General features: G+C 41.0%; 1 protein-coding gene, 1 long non-coding RNA gene and 1 pseudogene across 7 annotated transcripts in view; 2 read left to right on the top strand and 1 right to left on the bottom strand.

Annotated features, from left to right (window-relative positions):
• BICRAL (BICRA like chromatin remodeling complex associated protein) overlaps nt 1–20,055 on the top strand; it is a 107,219-nt gene that overhangs the window by 48,782 nt on the left and 38,382 nt on the right. For 2 of the 5 annotated variants that reach the window (XM_045498242.1, XM_045498247.1), the window contains exons 1-4: nt 16,622–16,735; nt 17,591–17,636; nt 19,356–19,404; nt 19,493–19,561. In XM_045498242.1, the coding sequence (XP_045354198.1) occupies nt 17,596–17,636; nt 19,356–19,404; nt 19,493–19,561 (159 nt within the window). In that variant the 5' untranslated portion in view covers nt 16,622–16,735; nt 17,591–17,595. Of the gene's footprint in view, nt 1–12,094; nt 12,116–16,621; nt 16,736–17,590; nt 17,637–19,355; nt 19,405–19,492; nt 19,562–20,055 lie in introns of those variants that run through there. The other 3 variants (XM_045498243.1, XM_045498245.1, XM_045498244.1) reach the window with 2 other exon arrangements.
• LOC123608389 lies at nt 3,967–16,496 on the bottom strand. 2 transcript variants are annotated; one of them, XR_006717216.1, is made up of 3 exons: nt 16,384–16,496; nt 5,797–5,950; nt 3,967–4,014 (listed from the first exon to the last, which is right to left on the bottom strand). It is a non-coding gene; the product is annotated as an uncharacterized LOC123608389 (long non-coding RNA). The 2 variants fall into 2 exon arrangements; XR_006717215.1 differs by lacking the exon at nt 3,967–4,014 and adding an exon at nt 4,312–4,358.
• Nucleotides 6,343–8,032, top strand: LOC123608388 (annotated as a pseudogene).

Genomic DNA, 20,055 nt, shown 5'->3' on the forward strand with positions numbered 1-20,055 from the left:
ACTTTGACTATTGTCAATAGTGCTGCTATAAACATGGGGGTGCATGTGTCCCTTCGAAACAGCACACCTGTATCCCGTGGATAAATGCCTAGTAGTGCAATTGCTGGGTCGTAGGGTAGTTCTATTTTTAGTTTTTTGAGGAACCTCCAAACTGCTTTCCAGAGTGGCTGCACCAGCTTGCATCCTCAAGGAAAAAATTATTCTAATTTGTCCAAAAGAATGATACTGAATAATGTCAAGAATAGAACTACGGGTCTATCTTACCTTTTTTAATTGACGTATAATTGATACACAATGTTGCAGGTGTACAACGTCATGATTCCACAACTCTATTCATTATGCTATGCCCACCACAGCTTAGCTACTATTTGTCACCATCTAACACTATCACAGTACCATTGACTATATTCCCTATGCTGTATATTTTACCCCCCATGACTTATTCATTATATAATCTGGAAGCTTATGTCTCCCACCCTCCTTCACCCATTTTGTCTTTCCACCCAACCCCTGCCCCTCTGGCAGCCACCACTTTGTTCTCTGTATTCATGGATCTGTTTCTGGTTTATTGTTTGTTTTTTTAGATTCCACATATAAGTGAAATCATATATTTTTCTTTGTCTGACGTGTTTCACTTAGCATAATACCCTCTAGGTCCATCCATGTTGTCACAAATGGCAGGATCTCTTTTTTAATTATTTTATGGCTGAGCAATATTCCAGTGTGTGTGTTGTGTGTGTGTGTTTATATATCACATCTTTGGGGCGCCTGGATGGCTCAGTCGGTTAAGCGTCTGACTTTGGCTCAGGCATGATCTCACGGTTCATGGGTTTGAACCCTGCATTGGGCTCTGTGCTGACAGTTTAGAGCCTGGAGCCTGCTTCAGATTCTGTGTCTCCCTCTCTCTCTGCCCTTCCCCTGCTCATGCTCTGATTCTTGATCTCTCAAAAATTATATATATATATGTGTGTGTGTGTGTGTGTGTGTGTGTGTGTGTGTGTGTATCTCACATCTTCATCTATCAGTGAGCACTTAAGTTGCTTCCTTATCTTGGCCATTGCAGATATTGTTGAAATACACATAGGGGTGCATATATCTTTTCCAATTAGTGTTTTCATTTTCTTTAGGTAAATACCCAGTAGTGGAATTACTGGATCATATGGTATTTCTATTTTTACTTTTTTGAGGAACCTGCATACTGTTTTTCTTAGTGGTTGTACCAATTCACATTCCTACAAACAGTTTGTGAGGGTTCCCTTTTCTCCACCTTGCCAACACTTATTATTTCTTGTCTTTTTTGATGCCAGCATTCTGACTTGTGTGGAGTAATATCTCATTGTGATTATGATTTGCATTTCCCTGGTGATGAGTGATGTTGAGCATCTTTCCATGTGTCCGTTGACCATCTGTATGTCTTCTTTGGAAAAATGTCTATTCGGGCGGGTCTGTCCTATTTTATTTTTTATTATTAAAAAAACATTTTTTTAATATTTATTTTTGGGAGACTGAGAGAAAGGGTGCAAGCAGGGGAGGGACAGAGAGAGAGGGAGACACAGATTCTGAAGCAGGCTCCAGGCTCCAAGCTGTCAGCACAGAGCCCAACAGCGGGGCTCGAACCCATGAAACACGGGATCATGACCTGGGTGAAGTTGGACACCTAACCGACTGAGCCCCCCAGACGCCCCAGGTCTGTACTATTTTAAATAACCCAGAAGTGATATAAGATAGGGTCAAGCCAAATGAAAAGTTTTTATGTTTTCCCTAAGGAAAAGGGTTGTGTTATAGGCACCAATGTCTTAGAAGATGGGACTGTGTTCTAAATCAGTTATACAGTTTCCCCTAACATCATTCAATTCTGGTACATGTGACTGCCACTTTGAGAATGAAGTGGTTTTAAATTAAAGAAAAAAACTTAAAGTGAGTTGGCCTTAAAAATAAATTTAGTATTTTGTTCTTAGACTACTGGAGGCCATCTATAAGTTACTTGACTCCCTTATTTGAGGGTACAGTAATCTATAGCAGAATAGCCCAGAAGTGAATAAGGGGTGCCTGGATGGTGCAGTTGGTTGAGCATCTGATCCTTGATTTCAGCTCAGGTTGTGATCTCATGATTGTGGATTTGAGCCCCACGTTGGGCTCCACACTGGGCATGGAACCTCTTAGGATTCTCTCTCCCTCTCTCTCTTACCTCTCCCCCACTTGTACTCACAAGCACTCTCTCTCTCCAAAAAAAAAAGAATATACATATATTTTGGGGCACCTGGGTGGCTCAGTTGGTTGAGCTTCTGACTCTTGATTTTGGCTCAGGTCATGACCCCAGGGTTGTGGGGTTGAGCCCCACTTTGGGCTCCAAGCTGAGCATGGAGCCCGCTTAAGATTCTCGCTCTCTCTCCCTCTGCCCCTCTCCCCCACTCGAGCTCTCTCGCTCTTAAAAAAAAAAAAAAAAAAAGGTGAGTACACAAAAGGGTGTTAATTCAGAGGTCCATTCAATTCTAAGCACTCATATAAAAACTAGAAAAGTACATGATTTATTTACGTAACTGTTTTCCACTTCGGATGTTCGGGAGAATGAAGATATGGATTTTGACTAAGCTTACCAGAAAAGACTGTTGCATGTTTATCATGAAATTTGCCTTTGTGTTTTACACTGGTCCAAGGTTGAGAATTTTGATGAGCTTTTCCACTTGTGCTTGTAAGTTGTAAAATGTGTTTCTGTTGCTCTCCACTAAGCATACAAAATATTAGCTTTACTTGACTTCCTTACTCAGGGAATTTGATAACTTTGGTGATGCTGGAGAGTGTCCTTTCTGCACAGTTGGAATTGCCAGCTTCCTGCTACCATCCTGTGTATCTGGCAGCACCTTCAATATCTTTGCAAAAATTACATCAAACAGTGTTTAGAAATGACCACAGTCTGTGCTTAGCAAGTATAAAAATAGCTTGTGGATGATATTCAGATGTTTAGAATCCCACTGTGTTTGTTACTGCATTGAGTTTATTCACTTCACATGTTGAACAAGTGCCCTGGGCCCTAGCAGTGCACGGGCTCTATGGACCCACCCCTAAAGGATCTGTGGATAGAAGTGTGGGGAGGGGAGACCATGAACTTGGATATGAAGAACATTGCATGTTACTTTCACTAGACTCCAGTTGAAATTTATCATTTCCTAAATCTATGAATGAAGGCAGCCCAAACCATGAATTAACAATGCCTGGGAATTTGTTACTATTAGAAATATTTTTTTGTCCATTACATTTGCAGATACCTGAAAAAATTACGATCTTCCAAAAGGTAGTAGTTACTAGACTTACCACTAAATCTTGTAAGAATGCGTTGATGAAGAATCACATATATAACTGTATCACAATTTTTAAATATTTTTATAAATGTGTTTTTTATTTTTTAAATGAATGCATTTTTTTTAAAGTCCTACATATATTATGAACTTTGAAGTATTACTCTGGCAAGGGATCCATAGCCTTCACCAGACAGCCAAAAGGCCCACAAAGGGTCAAGAAACCTCCTCCCTCCTTTGGGGGATTTCCTCCCACAGCCATATCTGGTACCTGTCAGTAGTTGTGGGGTGAAGTGCCTCAACTTCTTTCACACCACTGCTTCTAGGGTTAATTTTAACCGATGAGCCCTGGGTCCTTCATCTCCCTTCAGTGAGATTTAAGTGTCAGACTTCGGCTCAGGTCATGATCTCACTGTTCGTGAGTTCGAGCCCCATGTCAGGCTCTGTGCTGACAGCTCGGAGCCTGGAGCCTGCTTTGGATTCTGTCTCTTCCTCTCTCTGCCCCTCTCCCACTCATGCTCTGTCTCTCTCTCAAAAAAAGGGGCGCCTGGGTGGCGCTGTCGGTTAAGCGTCCGACTTCAGCCAGGTCACGAGCTCGCGGTCCGTGAGTTCGAGCCCCGCGTCGGGCTCTGGGCTGATGGCTCAGAGCCTGGAGCCTGTTTCCGATTCTGTGTCTCCCTCTCTCTCTGCCCCTCCCCCGTTCATGCTCTGTCTCTCTCTGTCCCAAAAATAAATAAACGTTGAAAAAAAAAATTTTTTTTTAATTTAAAATAAACAAATAAACATTTTTTTTTTTTAAAGATTTTTTGATGATAGATCTACAACTAGTTATGGACCACTAGTTATGGCCTTGGTTTTTTAGTAAGAATATTCATAGATGCTTTATTTTTTATTGTTATTTTTTATTTCAAAAATTTTTTTCATAACATAAAATTTTCCATTTTAACCATTTCACGTATAGTTCTGTGGCATTAAGTACATTCACACTGTTGTGCAGCCATCCCCACCATCCTTCTCCAGAACTTTCTCATCTTCCCCAACTGAAACTCTGTTCCCTGTAGTCTTTTGATAGAAATAAGTACAAATATAAATTGCCTTCACATGGCATTTCTTAGGGTTTATAAAAGACTTTACATTAGATAGAAGTTTATGTCTTTTAAATGGAGTGTAGAAAAATGAGATTAATTTAGCTTCTTAAAAAAATTATTTTTGTAATGTTTATTTTTGAGAGAGGGAGGGCGAGCGTGAGTGGGGGAAGGGCAGAGAGAGAGGGAGACAGAGGATCCTAGAGCAGGATCTGCTCTGACAACAGAGAGCCCTACGTGGGGCTCAAACTAAGGAACCAGGAGATCATGACCTGAGCTGAAGTCAGACACCTTAACTGACTGAGCCACCAACGCGCCCCTAATTCAGCCTCTAAAAGTTTTTGTAGAAACTGAAATTTTGCTTGGAGTAATACAGTATATTTCTTCATATTCTTTCTTAAATCCTTCTTTAAAAATATTTGTTCATTTTGGGTTTTTGTTTTTTTTTTTTTTTTTTAAGTAGGCTCCACACCCAGCATGGGACTTGAACTCACAACCCTGAGATCAAGAGTCTCACGCTCTGCCGACTGAGCCAGCCAGTTGCCCCTTAAATCATTTTTAAGTTTAAAAAAATTTCTCTCATTTTCTTCCCCTTAAAAAATTTATTTTGTGTACACGTCGTCCTTGTGAATCTACTTTTACTAAAGGGGACCCTGGACATGTCTTCTTTGGTTAACATCATTGACTTCGTAAAATGGAATTTTGTTTGTTAAATATTGTTAGCTATTTTTATAGGGCTTGTTTTTCTTGGAACATACCATAAAACCAAAATATTTTGAATGTTACTCATTGAGAGAGAGCAGTGAGACTCAAGAGTTTGCAAAATAACTTTAACCAGAACGCTAATAAAAAATATTTTTTGCTTATAATTACTACCGTTTCAAAGTATCTTTTAAAAGCAGTTCCACACATAGGGACAACAGTACCTACAAACTACACTAATGGATAACAATGGCATCCTATTATTTTGAGGAAATACAGAAAAAGATTCAGCAGTTTTTACTTTTTAATAGCTTAATTATTACCATGCTGTATTTCAGTGAATTCTTGACTGTAGGATTGGAATGCAAAAAGCAGTCTTTTTTACTATTTGTTGTGACTGGTACTGCACAGTAATACCCGTTGTTATTAAAAGTAGAAAAAGTCACATTGGTAGGGTTTTTACTTTTATTTCATTAAGCTGTTCTCTGAAAGATGGGTGCCTGGCTGGCTCAGTGGGAAGAGCATGCGACTCTTGATCTCAGGGTCATGAGTTTGAGCCCCACGTTGGGCGTAGAAATTACATAAATAAAACTTTAAAAAAATTTAAGTTTATTTATCTTGAGAAAGAGAGGGAGAGAGAGAGTGCGTGCACAAGCAGGGGAGGGGCAGAGAGAGAGAGAGACAGAGAATCTGAGGATGTAAGTAAGACTTACCTTTGGCTCTTCTCCTTTTTAATGCCTGTTACTGAAATTTTTGCTAACGTGTTTTTGGTTGATACTCGTTCATCTTTCTGGGTGGCTAGTTTCAATGTTGGCATTGCTTCCTTTTGCTAAGTCAGCTTGTTGTTGGAGCTAAGGCTCTAAATGACTGTTTTTAGTGGAAGAAAGTAATAAATGTGGCAGTCAATGACTAAAACAGAAATTCGCCTTTTATTTGGAAGTAAAATACAAGAATTCTTTAACTGAAACAGTAGTATAACTGAAGAGAACTGACTTATCTTTTTAATATGTATTATTCTATATACTGAAGTATCATGATTTATCACAAAGATAGTTTCAATTTCACTTTACTTAATATTTAATAGCAATCAGGCTAGCAGCATTTCTTTTTTTAATGTTTGTTTATTTTGAGAGATTGAGCATGCACGTGAGCAGGGGTGGGGAGGAGACACAGAGAGAGAGGGAGAGAGAGATTCCCGACCCAGGCTTGATCCCACAAACCATGAGATCATGACCTGAGCCAAAATCACAGGTGGGACGCTTAACTGACTGAGCCACCCAGACGCCCCTAGCAGCATTTCTTTGTATCATTTCTCAATAATTTCCTGTATATTATTTTCCATAGTCGTTAAAATGTTCAATCTCTTTTAAAACATTGTAAATTATAGCAACATTTTTTGGCAGGGCATCTGTTTTTTTCCCATATCATTGAGTTGTTTTTCTTCCCTGTAAGGTCTAGTGTTGGTACTCTCAAAAGCCATGCAAGGCTGTGCCAGAAACTCTTCAACTTAGACTTTTACTTGTCAGTCTTTTAAGGAACACAACTATTATTAATATAATAAATGACTGTGCTAAAGATTTGGGAACTCCAAGGAATTATTCTGTTTATGTTTAGTACGCAAATCCCTGTTTTAGGGAAGTTTATTTAATACTAAATAGATTATTATGGAAGGATACACAATCCTTTTGTCCTATGAATCTTAAAAAATGACACTTCCTTATGCCTCAGAGATTGAGTCATCTGATCTGGAGCAGAGATGGGGAGTCAGTTGACTTCTCATGACTTTTTCTACGCAGCAGGAATGGCTGTCTAGATCCGTAAGGGCCCAGCATAAGCCAGTAGATCCTGGGCATGGGACGCTCCACACTGCATCCCAAATCCTGTGCTTTGTGATGCGAGAAAGTGCTCATGGGTAGCCTAGCTGTATATTTTTGGCAACTAAATAATAAGGACCTGACATCACCCGTCGAAAAGTTAGTTTTTTAGACCAAAATCTTAGTAAAGTTATTCAATAAAGTAAAAGACATTTACTAGGCACGTTTATATCAGGCATTGTCCAAAACTCAGATAATACAAAGATGGAAAGAAACTGCCCCAGCTTTCATGGAACTTGTAAATTAACAAGGGGACCAGAAAAACAAAGTTTTGTCAACACACCTGTCAGATGCTAGTAACATGTCAGATGTGCTCTGGGGATACAAATAAGTAAACAATTAATTTTGCTTGGGGGTTTAAAAAAAATAGTATAATTTTACTCAAAGCCTTAAAAAATAGGCAGGCATTGTCAGTTGGCCACTTGGAGGTGGGTAGGAAGGTCTGTCTTCTCAAAAAGATAAGTGCAAAGCCAAAGAATTTAAAAAGTGATGTGATAGTTTGGGGGACATGGTCAAGATGGCAAAGAACCAAGGGTCCCTTCATTACAGGGAGGGTAGGGTGGGCAGGGATTCAAAATGAGGCTAGAGCTTTTTCTTTCCGTGCCAATAGCGTTCTTGCAGCCATGGTGAACGTTCCTAAAACCCACCACACTTTCTGCAAGAAGTGGGGTGAGCACCAACCCCACAAAATGACCCAGTACAAGAAAGGCAAAGATCCTCTTTATGCCCAGGGAAAGTGGCGTTATGACAGGAAACAGTGGCTACAGTGGGCAAACTAAGCCGATTTTCCAGAAAAAGGCTCAAACTACAAAAGAAGATTGTGCGGAGGCTTGGATGTGTTGAACCCAACCCAGATCTAAGAGAATGCTGGCTATGAAGAGATGCAAGCATTTTGAACAGGGAGGAGGTAAGAGAAAGGGCCAAGGGATCCAGTTCTAAGCTTCTTATTTTGCTACATCATGAAGACAATAAAACCTTGAGGTTATGTTCCCTTCATTTGGTTGCAGTTGGTCTTTTGAGAGGCAGGTAAACTAGTGCCCTCAATAAAATTCCCTTTGTGGGGAAATTTATGCTTTAAAAAAAAGCAGCTAGAATCTACTGTAATGAGCCAGTGTTTCCAGTTCACTGATGCCAAAAAACACGACGCAGTCTAAAAGTTGCTCAGCTTTGGGATGGGTGTCTTAGCTGCTCTTCATCAGTCTTCTCAAAGCACTCTAGACTCTTTTTACTTAAATTTGGGCTGTGCTTTAGTTGAGAATAGAAGATAGGCGTAGCGAGGATAATCACAGAGAGTAATGTCTGATCAGTGTCGAAAGACATGGTGGTTGCTTTTAGAATTCTAGGTAGAGAATCCTAAGGTTGTCAGAGAAGGATTCGCAGAGGTTCAAACTACCAGGAAGAGCATTCCAGGTAAGAAAATTGTCACCTGGACAAGGGTGGAGGGAGTGCACGTTGTGTTTGGGGGCAGGAGAGTGGCAGTTTGGCTAGAATAGCATGTAGGGGAAGAGCAGGAAATGACTTTAGCCCCATTGTGCATTCTAGGCTTAAGTAGAATTATTTTCCACTTTAGATTGTTCTCCCATAGGAATAACCTGGTCTTCAAAAAAATACACTTTCTTGGAAAACTAAAGTATTTCAAGGAGAAGGGCCTGGGGTGCCTGATCCTGTTGGAGGTTTTGCCATCTTGTGGCCAACATACTGGAAAGGATGATAGGTTCATTTCGAAAAATGTTCACTAACAACAAGGAGATATCACTTCACACCTGCTAGAATGGCAAAAAAACAAGAGATGTCAGCAAGGATGTGGACAAAATGGAACCCTAGTGCACTGTTGGTGGAAACGTAAATTGGTGCGGCCAATATGGAAAACAGTATGCAGGTTACTAAAAAAATTAAAAATAGAGCCACCATATGAGCCAGGAATCCCACTTTCAGATATATAGCTGAAGGAAATGAAATCACTGTCCCAAAGAGATATCTGCACCCCCTGTTCACAGCGCCATTATTCACAATAGCCAAGATATGGAAACAACCTAAGTATCTGCCGATGGATACATCGATAAAGAAGTTGTTTTATACACACACATGCCCATATACCTACACTGGAATGTTGTTCAACCATAAGAAAGAAAGACACCCTGCCATTTGTGACAGCATGGATGAACATTGAAAGCATAGCATAAACTAGGTGAAATAAGTCACACAAACATAGACAAATACTATATGATCTCACTTATATGTAGAATGTAAAAAAGTTGAACTTGCAGAAGCATACTCAGTTGGTGATTGGTTGCCAGAGGCTGGGTTTAGGAAATGGGGAGATATTGGTCAAAGGGCACAAACTTCCTGTTATAAGATGAATAAGTTCTTTAAAAAAGGGGGGTTGGGGGAAAGGAGTGCCTGGATGGGTCAGGTGGTTGAGCAACCAGCTCTTGATTTAGGCTCAGGTCATGATCTCGCAGTTCATGAGCTCGAGCTCCGCATTAGGCTCTGTGCTGATAGTGTGGAGCCTGCTTGGGATTCTCTCTGTATTCTTCTCTCTCTCTCTCTCTCTCTCTCTCTCTCTCTCTCTCTCTCTCTCAAAATAAATAAATAAACTTAGAAAAAATAAGATGAATAAGTTTGAGGGATCTCATGCATAGCATTGATGACTGCAGTGTATTATATATTTGAAATTTTGATAACCTCCTTTGTTGGGACCTGGGCCCCCAGCCTGGTGCAAAATTGGCAGCTGAGACTGAAAGAATATAACAAAGAGAGGCCTGGAAAGCTTTTCCCTGGGACCATCTCTGCATCAGTCAATGCGTATATAGGTCTTCTGTCTGTGGATTCTTAAGTAGATCTTGAAATTTTGAGAGGCCACTAGCAAACACGGTTAGCACAATTTTTATGAGCCCCGAAGTTCTCCAGTGTATATATTTCTGGACAATTTTAGAATCTGTTAATGTTTCTCACACTTGAGATCTCAGATCACCCAAGGTTATTTTCTCAGACACTAGCTTGAGAAACACTGATTTGTGTGGTTAATGATTTTATAGTCAGTAATCTTAAGGTTATTATCACTGTGTTGGAATTTATCTTAAAGAAGTTTGATGTGTTTATCAAACCATATCACTATTCTGTTGCTAAAATAATCATGATTCTTGATTTTTATGGATCCTTGGGTTTTCTTTTTTTTTTCTTAGTGTTTATTTATTTTTGACAGAGAGAGAGAGAGCGCACGCAAGCATGAGCAGGGGAGGGGCAGAGAGAGAGGGAGACACAGAATCCGAAGCAGGCTCCAGGCTCTGAGCTGTCAGCACAGAGCCCGACGTGGGGCTCAAACTCACGGACTGTGAGATCATGACCTAAGCCGAAGTCGGACGCTTAACCAACTGAGCCACCCAGGCTCCCCATGATCCTTGGGTTTTCATTTTCAGATTGACCACTCTTGATGGTCATTCTTTCACAACACACAAAAACCACTGCATTCTAGGAGTTGGAGAAGTTAAAAGGTTTTCAAACTTGTTTTCTCCTAGCTAAATAAGAATTGAAGGGGGAGAAGTGGAACATCAGAGTGTCTCCACCACCAATATTTAGGCCTCCAAGAAAGCTCCTGGACACCTTGGAGAATCCTAGGTCACCAGGGAACAAAGTTTAAAGATCATAGCTGTGGCTATTAACTTCATTTAGGGGTGGACAAATGGGCCCTGAGAGATTGGAGCTTGTCGGTAATCACACAGTTAGTTAATGTCAGGTATCCAAAACAAGCCCTTTGCCTTCCAAATTCAGTGTTCTCCCCGATATGTCCCTTGCTCTACAGACAAACCTTGCCAGACTTTGCCCTGACCCCCTGAGGTCGGCCACTCTTTTCCCCCCACCTTAGGGCACATTGTTTAGCCGGCTGATTTCTTAAATATGAGGTTTATTTCCATCCTGCCTCATTCTAAATAGGAATTAAAGCAGCTTTTTAAAGCCTTCAAATTCTACATTTCATGAGGTGAACCAGGGCCCAATACTGCCTACTTAATGGTCATCTTTTCTGATGGAGGAATTTTTTAATCCCCAAGTTCTTCTAATAATATTTCTTAGTCTTTTCTGTCTTCTCTTCATTGCTGCTAGAAGACATCAAAATGAAGGAAGTTCTTTGTTGAATAATAACTGAAAAACTCAGAGCCCACTGTGTTGAGTTTGATTGCTTCTTTGTATTGCAAACGAGTATAATTGTGAAAATACAGTCATGTTTCCTTTTCTAGTAAAATGTCATATTATTTCACAAAAAAGCCCTGGAGCTTCACCTGAAGAAGCTTGAGAATCCCTGCCAAAACTCTCAGCACTTCTCACATTGCATTGTGATAAATTATTGAATGTCTCCCTTCCAAAAGAAAGTGGGTGCCTTAAAATCGGAAACCATGGCAGAAAGTTTCACACTGTCTTGCAATTACAAAATTTAATAGCCCATAACTATTACAATATAGTAAAAGGAATACAAAGAGAATACTTTAGGGGCGCCTGGGCAGCTTACTCCTGTCAGTTAAGCATACAACTCTTGATTTTTGGCTCAGGTCATGACCTGCCAGTCTGTGGGATCGAGTCCCACGTCTGGCTCTGTGCTGACAGTGTGGAGCCTGCTTGGGATTCTCTCTCTCCCTGTCTGCCTGCATCTCCCCTACTAGCTCGCGCTCTCTCGCGCGCTCTCTCTCTCTCTCAAAATAAATAAGCTTTAAAAAAAAAAAAGAGAGGGGGCGCCTGGTTGGCTCAGTCAGTTAAGCATTCTACTTTGGCTCAGGTCCTGATCTCACAGCTTGTGGGTTTAAGCCCTGCATCAGGCTCTGTGCTGACAGCTAAGAGCCTGGAGCCCGCTTCAGATTCTACATCTCCCTCTGTCCCTTCCCTGCTTGCACTGTGTATGTGTGTGTGTGTGTGTGTGTGTGTGTGTCAAAATTAAAGAAACACTAAAAAAAAAAAAGCATACTTTATAAAATTTTTTAATGTTTATTATTTTTGAGGGAGAGACAGAGAGCAAGCAGGCAAGGGGCAGAGAAAGAAGGAAACACAGAATTGGAAACAGGCTTCAGACTGAGCTGTCAGCACAGAGCCTGATGCAGGGCTTGAACCCACAGACCATGAGATCATGACCTGAGCTGAAGTCGGCCACTTAACCAACTGAGTCACCCAGGTGCGCCAAAAAAGAATATTTTATATCTTAATTGACATAAACAGCTACTTGCCCTGGGTAAATGGTTATTTTATGGCATAACTTTTTGATCATGACACTCATTGGAAAATTGTTCGCTAAAACATAGTCATTCACTTTTCAGCATTGCTTTTACAGTCCTACAAAAATATTAAGTGTGCTTACATTTATTATTTTTAATTTATTTAATAAATCATCATTTATTAACTTTAAGTGTGCTTACATTTATTATTACATTTTATGTCATGGTCATTTGATATCCCTAGCCTTAATACAGTACCTGGCACATAGTAGGTGCTAAATGTTTACTAAATGAATAATGAATAGTGACCAATTTTATTAAAAATACAGATTAAAGAAGCAGCTTTCCTCCTTCCCTAAGCTATTCTGCAGGGTAGATAACAAAAGGAGGCATAGGATAAAACTGTACGATTGATTTAGTTTCCTCTTCCCCCCTCCTCAATATACTCTGACTTATAATTTGTGCTAATGAATTCATATAAACTGTCGTTACCTCCTAACGTGATATTTTTTCAAAACCTTAAAAATAGCCGTTGTAGGGCTGAGATGGAGAAACTGGGACTGAATTTACTTTCCTGCGTTAAAAAAAGTTAAAAATAGGATAAAATATATTAAACAGTGGTTTTGAGACATGGGAAATCAGGCAGCATGGAGAGCAACTCCTGAGAAATGGAAAACGGATAAGGTGAGCCCTATTTGTAATTGTTCCAGCTTACTGTCTGGAGAGAGTTGCCAGGCCACAGCGTAGGGAAGGGGACCCCAGATGGAGTCTGATCATCTTCCAGGGATGAGCTGATGTGGTTGGAAGGGGAAAGTGGCTCAAACACAAGGCACAGTACCCGAGAGGAGAGTGCTACCCAGACAGAAAACGCCTGAGTCCTCAGCTGATGACTGGTCAGTCCATGGGGGCTGAGGGACAACTACCCAAGTCCTGGGAGAGAACCACCCAAAAGGATCAGAGGAAACAATGCTTAGAGCTCACACAGGGCAGAAAATGGTTTGTGTTCCCACCTGTGAGAGCGCGAAAATCCTTGCAATCCATGAGACATCAACAAGGTACGCCATCAAGTGAAGGGTACTGCCTCAGGATAGGGCAAAACTAGCCCTAAGGATTGCCAGCGCTTAAAAGCAAGCCTCAAGACGATCAAATGATTTAATAAGAACTTAATTTTGTCCTAGACAAAGTTCAAAAATATCTGCAGGGATCCAAAACTATCCAGCACTCAATAACACAAAATTAACAATGTCTGGCATCTAATAAAAATGTACCAGGCAGGGGCACCTGGGTGGTACAGTTCAGTGATTTAATTCCAGAACATTTTCATCATCCCAAAAAGAAACCCCATACCTGTGACATCTAGGTCTTTGCAGTCTTTTGCTAAAACCAAGAACGCTGCACTGGATATTCTTACACACATGTGCAAAAATACCTGTAGGACAAATACCTGAAAATATTTGCCAAGTAGAATAATTTGTGCACCTAAAATTTTGAAAGCTATTGCTAAATTATTCTCCCTAGAGGTTATGGAGTTCACACTCTACTGGCAAAGCATAAAAGTTGCTGTTTCCCCACTTCCTCACCATCATGGTCCTTTACCAAACTTGTATCTTTACCAGTCTGATAAGTCGTAGTATCTCATTGAAATTTTAATTTATATTTCTCATGTTCAAAGAGAGGTTGATTATTTTTATATGTTTAGGGGCTACTTTCCTTTTTTAGTGAACTGATGGTTCATATGTTTGATTTTCTGCAGGGTAGCTGTTTTTTTGTTTTGTTTTGTTTTTTTGTTTTTTTTAGGGGAAGAGAGAATCTTAAGTAGGCTCCATGTTCCGTAAGGAGACAGACACGGAGCTCAATCTCACGACCGTGAGATCATGATCTGAACCGAAATCAAGAGTTGGATGCTCAACTGACTGAGCCACCCAGGTGTCCCTGTTTTTCTTTTGTTGTTGTTGTGTTTATAGAAGGTATTTGTGTATTAGGGAGAAAAGCCCTTTGTGATATGAACTGGAAGTATTTTTTCCACTTAGTGTTTTTTGGGTTTTTTTAGTCTTTGACTTTGTTTACTTTTTTCCTTTATCATGCAGAATTTTAAAATCTGATGTCAAATTTGTCAATCTTTTTGTACTTCTGTATCTCGTGACAGACTTTCCCTACTCTAAGATTACAAAAAAACTATTTCTCCCATGTATTCTTCTAGTACTTTAAGATTCTCCTCCCCTCTCTGCCCCTATTTAATTGTTTGATCCAACTAGAATTTATTTTTGTATAAAATGTAAGGTATGGATCTCCCATCTTTTCTCCATACAGCTAACACCTTTCCCCCATTGATTTAAAATGTCACTTTTATACTTGATTAAAAGCCACTATTCAAAGTGTTGACTCCGACAAGGACAATTTTAATACTAGCTTTAATTTTTTTAAGAGTGGTAATCCGGAGCACCTGGGTGGCTCAGTCAGTTAAGTGGCCAAATCTTGATTTCGGCTCAGGTGATAACCTCACGGTCTGTGAGTTCGAGCCCCGGGTCGGGTTCTGTGCTGACCGTGCAGAGCCTGCTTGGGATTCTCTCTCCTTCTCTCTGCCCCTCCCGTGTTTGTACGCATGCACACATTCTCCGCCCCCCCCCCTCAAAATGACTAAATAAAAATAAACTTAAAAACATAAAAAGAGTGTAATCAGGTGTCTGAGGCAGTGATTTCTGACCTGTTGGGATGCCTGTCAGGATTCTGTAAGAAATACGGTCCCCTTCCCTCTGTGACAAATCCTCCTGTCATCAGCTGCTGTTACTGAGGGGAGTATGTCTCCCTCAAGTGTGTTGGGCCAAGAAGTAGTTTTTAACCATTGACCTAGGGGGACTCCTCTTTCACAGAGCATTCTAAATTTCACCTAGTGATTCCAGGGTTGTTACTTTACGGAGGAAAGAGCCTCAGCAAGAGTCCAGAAGGAAAGGGGGAGCCTACCTATCCAAAGAAAACTAAACTCTTTACCTTGGAGACATTAGTTTCTGATCCTCAGGTTGTCTTCCCACACTAGAATTGTCAATTTCTACACCTCTCCTTTGGGAAATTGCCTTTGGTGGACCATGTGTCCTCCTGGGGAAAGGAACTACTGGGTTAGACGTGGGATGACTGTGCTTTGGCAGTGTGCAGAGCTGGGGACATAGCGATAAGAGTCATCTCTTTTAATTTGAAACTCTTTAAAGTCAGAAAAGAGGATGGCCCTTTAAAAAGTGGAATTCTCCGGGTACCCCTGACTATAAAATAGGCTCGTGGAGTTCTACCCACAGGGGCCTAGCGACAGAGGCTTGTGTGGTTGGATGGATGCCACTGACTAGGACAGATGCCCCCAGGGAGCATTCGGTCAAGTGTTGGAGCAGCCCGTTCAGTTTGATAGGGGAGGATGCACAATGGCTTTTACTTTCATCCAAAGTTGTGTAAGTGTTCTCTTGTTTACGCCACTCAAGGAGTAGCTGGTCACTTTGAACTTTGGGGTAGCAGATGTTCTCAGTGCTTGAAAGTCCCAGTGGCGGTGACACCTTGGTAGAGTGACTGGCGCTGACATCCTTTCTCAGTTTGTTAACCTTTGGGTGTCTGTTCCGCTAGAGGAACGTGTACAGGTGTGAAGTCGTGAGGGAAGCTGGGATAGTTGGGAAAGGTTGTTGTGGTATAGGCTATTTTTCCCTTACATTTTCATTAGTTTGTTCCAGAAACTATGGACACTATAAATAATAATAAATCATATCCACTTTATAGGCTTCATGATATGTCCTAATTGCCTAATTTATTCCACGTGATTGTGATGTCTGGGAGACAAGCTCATGGCACAGTAATGAGCTGTGGCTGATGCAGTTCTACCACATAAAATATCAGGATTTAAGGGAGGCCCTTCCCACAGATTTCTCTGTATCTATTTAATGATCGTTTTCCTGCTTTTCCTAGCAGTGGCATTTTCACTTCTCAGAAGTCTGGTCTTGCTAGCATGTTCCTAAGTAACTCCACATCTGAGGCCTCAAAGCACATTTCACCTTGCCTGCCACCCTTTTCACACTTTAGCCTGGATGTTACCCTTGGATCGGCCTTCCCCCTCTTCTTCCTCCTGTGTTACCCACCATCTCACCTCTCCACCAGAGTTCCACTCAGACACCTGCTCATCACCCCCAAGCCATTCAGCACCTGAACAAATCCCCCCCCCCCCCCGCGGGAAGGTCTCACATTGGGGGATACTTACCCCTTCCAGACCCTTCCTGGGGAGAACAAGTTTCCTTCCATGTGGCAGGAGCCAGTTTTATACTTGTCTGGCCTCGTGACTGAGAGGATGGGAGGTCTGGGGGAGCTGGAGAGGAGATGGCAGTTTTAACCAAGGAAAAAACACTGAGTAGAAATGATCCCTTCTGCCTTCTTCGGGCGTGTCCCTCTTCTGGGCATCTCTTCAGGATTTCATTCCTCTGTCCAACTGCCGTTCACAACTGCCCTTTCCAACTGCTCCAGAACTCTTGGCCCCGGCATTCCGTGATGTAAATTATTCCACGGATGGCTCGAAATGGGTGCAAAGCAGTGTTGCCAGGTGTCGGATCACTAGTGTAAGTTTACCGGATCTCGGGGGAGGGACGAGAAAGGGGGAGAACTGCTCTTGGAATTTGTCCGGTTGTTACCATTTCAGCCCGGAGCACAGTCACCGTGCTGGCTGAGCTTGATGCTGGCGGTGGCTGGGGAGAGAGGGAGCTTGCTGGGGGCTGGGAGCCGGGGGTGAATTGAGGGTTGAGATTTTCCACTTTAAAGATTCCAGTGATGGGATGTAGATTGTTTGGAATTGAAGGGTTGGCGGTGCTGCTGCTGCTCCTGGGGGAGGAACCTGGGACCTCCGGGGCAAAGCCAAAGCCAAAGCCTGTAGCAGTCCAGCCTGGAGCTATGGTGTCTCCTCTGTCTCAGAAAAGTAGGGAGAACTGGCTTTTCTGTTTCTGTAAAGAGAGCCAAACTATGGCAAGAAATCCACATTGCTCACCGTGTTTGGAAACACTCGGTCATAAAACTCAAACACCTCTTGGATGCATGAGATTTTTCTCTAAAACAAATACTATTTTCTCCCCTTTTGCACGATATGTTTTGAGGAAGTTCCTGTTCCTGGTACGGTCCCTTTGGGGAATCTGTGTGTGGGAAGGATTGCCGCCAACTATCTTTGATTTATCTAGATTCCTTTATGACTTGTAAGTTAAGGGTTTGTGTTCAATAAAAACAACTTAAATTGAATATTTAGTCTCTTGAATAACCACAAAATTTAAAAAAAAAAAACTCCCATTAAAAACAAGCAGTTAAAGAAAAAGCTTCCATGAATTACACAGTTATTTAGGAAAGTATAGAGTGTATTTTTGTGTTGCGTTGGCGCGACTGGCTTTAATCTGCTTTCTAACCAGCGTTCTCTTATTCCTTTTGCGTAGTTGTCATGGATGATGACGACGACTCGTGTCTCCTTGATCTTATTGGGTAAGATGCTCATTCCAGAACCAGGGTGAATCAGATGTGTAAGGTTTGCCGTACTAAAACAACCTACTAAGCTAGCATATTAAAACTGGGTGGGCTTGGGGGGCACCTGGCTGCCTCAGTCAGTGGAGCGTGTGACTCTTGATCTCAGGGGCATGAGTTCAAGCCCTACATTGGGAGTAGACATTACCTAAAATTTAAACTTATACCCCAATGTTTATAGCAGCACTTTCAACAAGAGCCAAATTATGGAAAGAGCCTAAATGTCCATCAACTGATGAATGGATAAAGAAGTTGTGGTTTATATATACAATGGAATACTACCTGGCAATGAGAAAGAATGAAATATGGCCTTTTGTAGCAATGTGGATGGAACTGGCGAGTGTTATGCTAAGTGAAATAAGTCATACAGAGAAAGACAGATACCATATGTTTTCACTCATATGTGGATCCTGAGAAACTTAACAGAAGACCATAGGGGAGGGGAAGGGGAAAAAAAACTTAGAGAGGGAGGGAGGCAAACCATAAGAGACTCTTAAAAACTGAGAATAGGGGCGCCTGGGTGTCTCAGGGTTGAGCGTCTGACTTCAGCTCAGGTCATGATTTCACGGTTCGTGAGTTCGAGCCCTGTGTTGGGCTCTGTGCTGATGGCTCAGAGCCTGGAGCCTGCTTTGGATTCTGTGTCTCCCTCTCTCTCTGCCCCTCCCCTACTTGTGCTCTGTCTCTCTCTGTCTCTCAGAAATAAATAAATGTAAAAAAAAAAAAATTAAAAAAAACCTGAGAATAAACTGAGGGTTGATGGGGGGTGGGAGGGAGGGGAAAGTCGGTGATGGGCATTGAGGAGGGCACCTGTTGGGATGAGCACTGGGAGTTGTATGGAAACCAATTTGACAATAAATTTCATATTAAAAAAAAATAAAAATAAAAAAGCTGGGTGGGTTTTTAAAATAAAAATCAAGGGGCACCTGGATGGCTCAGTTGGTTAAGCATCCGACTTCAGCTCAGGTTATAATCTCACAGGTTGCAAATTCAAGCCTTGCATTAGGCTCTCTGCTGTCTGCACAGATCCCACTTCAGATCTCTGTCTCTCTCTGCCCCTCCCTGGCTCTCACATGCATGCTCTCTCTATCTCTCTCTCTCAAAAATAAATAAACATTTAAATAAATAAATAAATAAATAAATAAATAAATAATCAACATAGATTAACAAAGATATTTGGATATGATAGGGTTCATACTTAGGTTATCCTTTATTAAATTTACTTTCTAACAAATCCCAGAGACAGAAATATGTAATAATAGGAAATGGAACAACATCAGGAAAATCAATAATAAAACCAAAAAACTAATAGGGGCGCCTTGGTGGTTCAGTCAGTTAAGCATCCAACTCCTTGATTTTGGCTCAGGCCATGATCTCGTGGTTCATGAGATTGAGCCCCACATCAGGCTCTGTGCTGATAGCATGGAGCCTGCTTGGGATTCTCTCTCTCTCTCTTTCTCTCTCTCTCTCTCTCTCTCTCTCTCTCTCTCTCTCCAAATAAATAAATAAATAAACTAAAAAAAAAAAACACCCACAAAACAAAAAAACTAATAAAATCGTTTAAAAACAGGGAGAGAATTTTACTCAGGCTATGTCATTTTCTTTTGACCCTAGTGAGAATGAATCCTAAATACAGGTTATGTATTTATTTGCTGATTTCCTTTCCTTGTTGTTGTTTTCCAGAGACCCACAAGCATTGAACTATTTTCTACACGGACCTAGTAATAAATCTGTAAGTAATACTTTGAACATCACAGATATGAATTTTGTTCCTTCTTTACAATTAAAGTAATCACCTTATTGAATTTGTACCTTTGCAGAGCAATGATGACTCAACTAGCACAGGATATTCTGCAGCCAATTCAAATTCAATTTTCGCCAACTCCAGTGTGAGTATTGGAAGCTGAATTCAGTGGTCAAGTGTTTCTCCCTCCTTGCTGCCTTGTGTCCGGAGGCTTCAATCGCCTTTGGATCCTGATGGGAGTTATTACCTTGTCTCTTATAATTGGCATGGAAGGAAATCTACCGAATGGTGTTGACATTGTCTCCTTTTAACTTAGTCAATTAAGATAAACTATATGAGATTTACTTTGCCATTTTCCTGACTTATAACCTAAAAAAGCCATATTAGGATGTTTAGGGACTTGTTACATAGCTTTAAAGAAATTACTCTTCATTACAAACATTTTCATCTTAAAACAAGAAAAAAAATTAATGACTGAAAATCACTGAGCATTTAGTATGTTCTTGGCACCAACTGTTTAGCATGATTAACCTCATTAATACACGTGATAACTCCAAGAAATAGGTTCTATTATGATCTCTGTTTTATGGATGAGGAAACTAAAGCACAGAGAGGTTAGTACTTGCTCGAAATTATACA

The sequence above is a fragment of the Leopardus geoffroyi genome, chromosome B2 (genome assembly GCF_018350155.1).
Source record: "Leopardus geoffroyi isolate Oge1 chromosome B2, O.geoffroyi_Oge1_pat1.0, whole genome shotgun sequence".
Lineage (NCBI taxonomy): Eukaryota > Metazoa > Chordata > Mammalia > Carnivora > Felidae > Leopardus > Leopardus geoffroyi.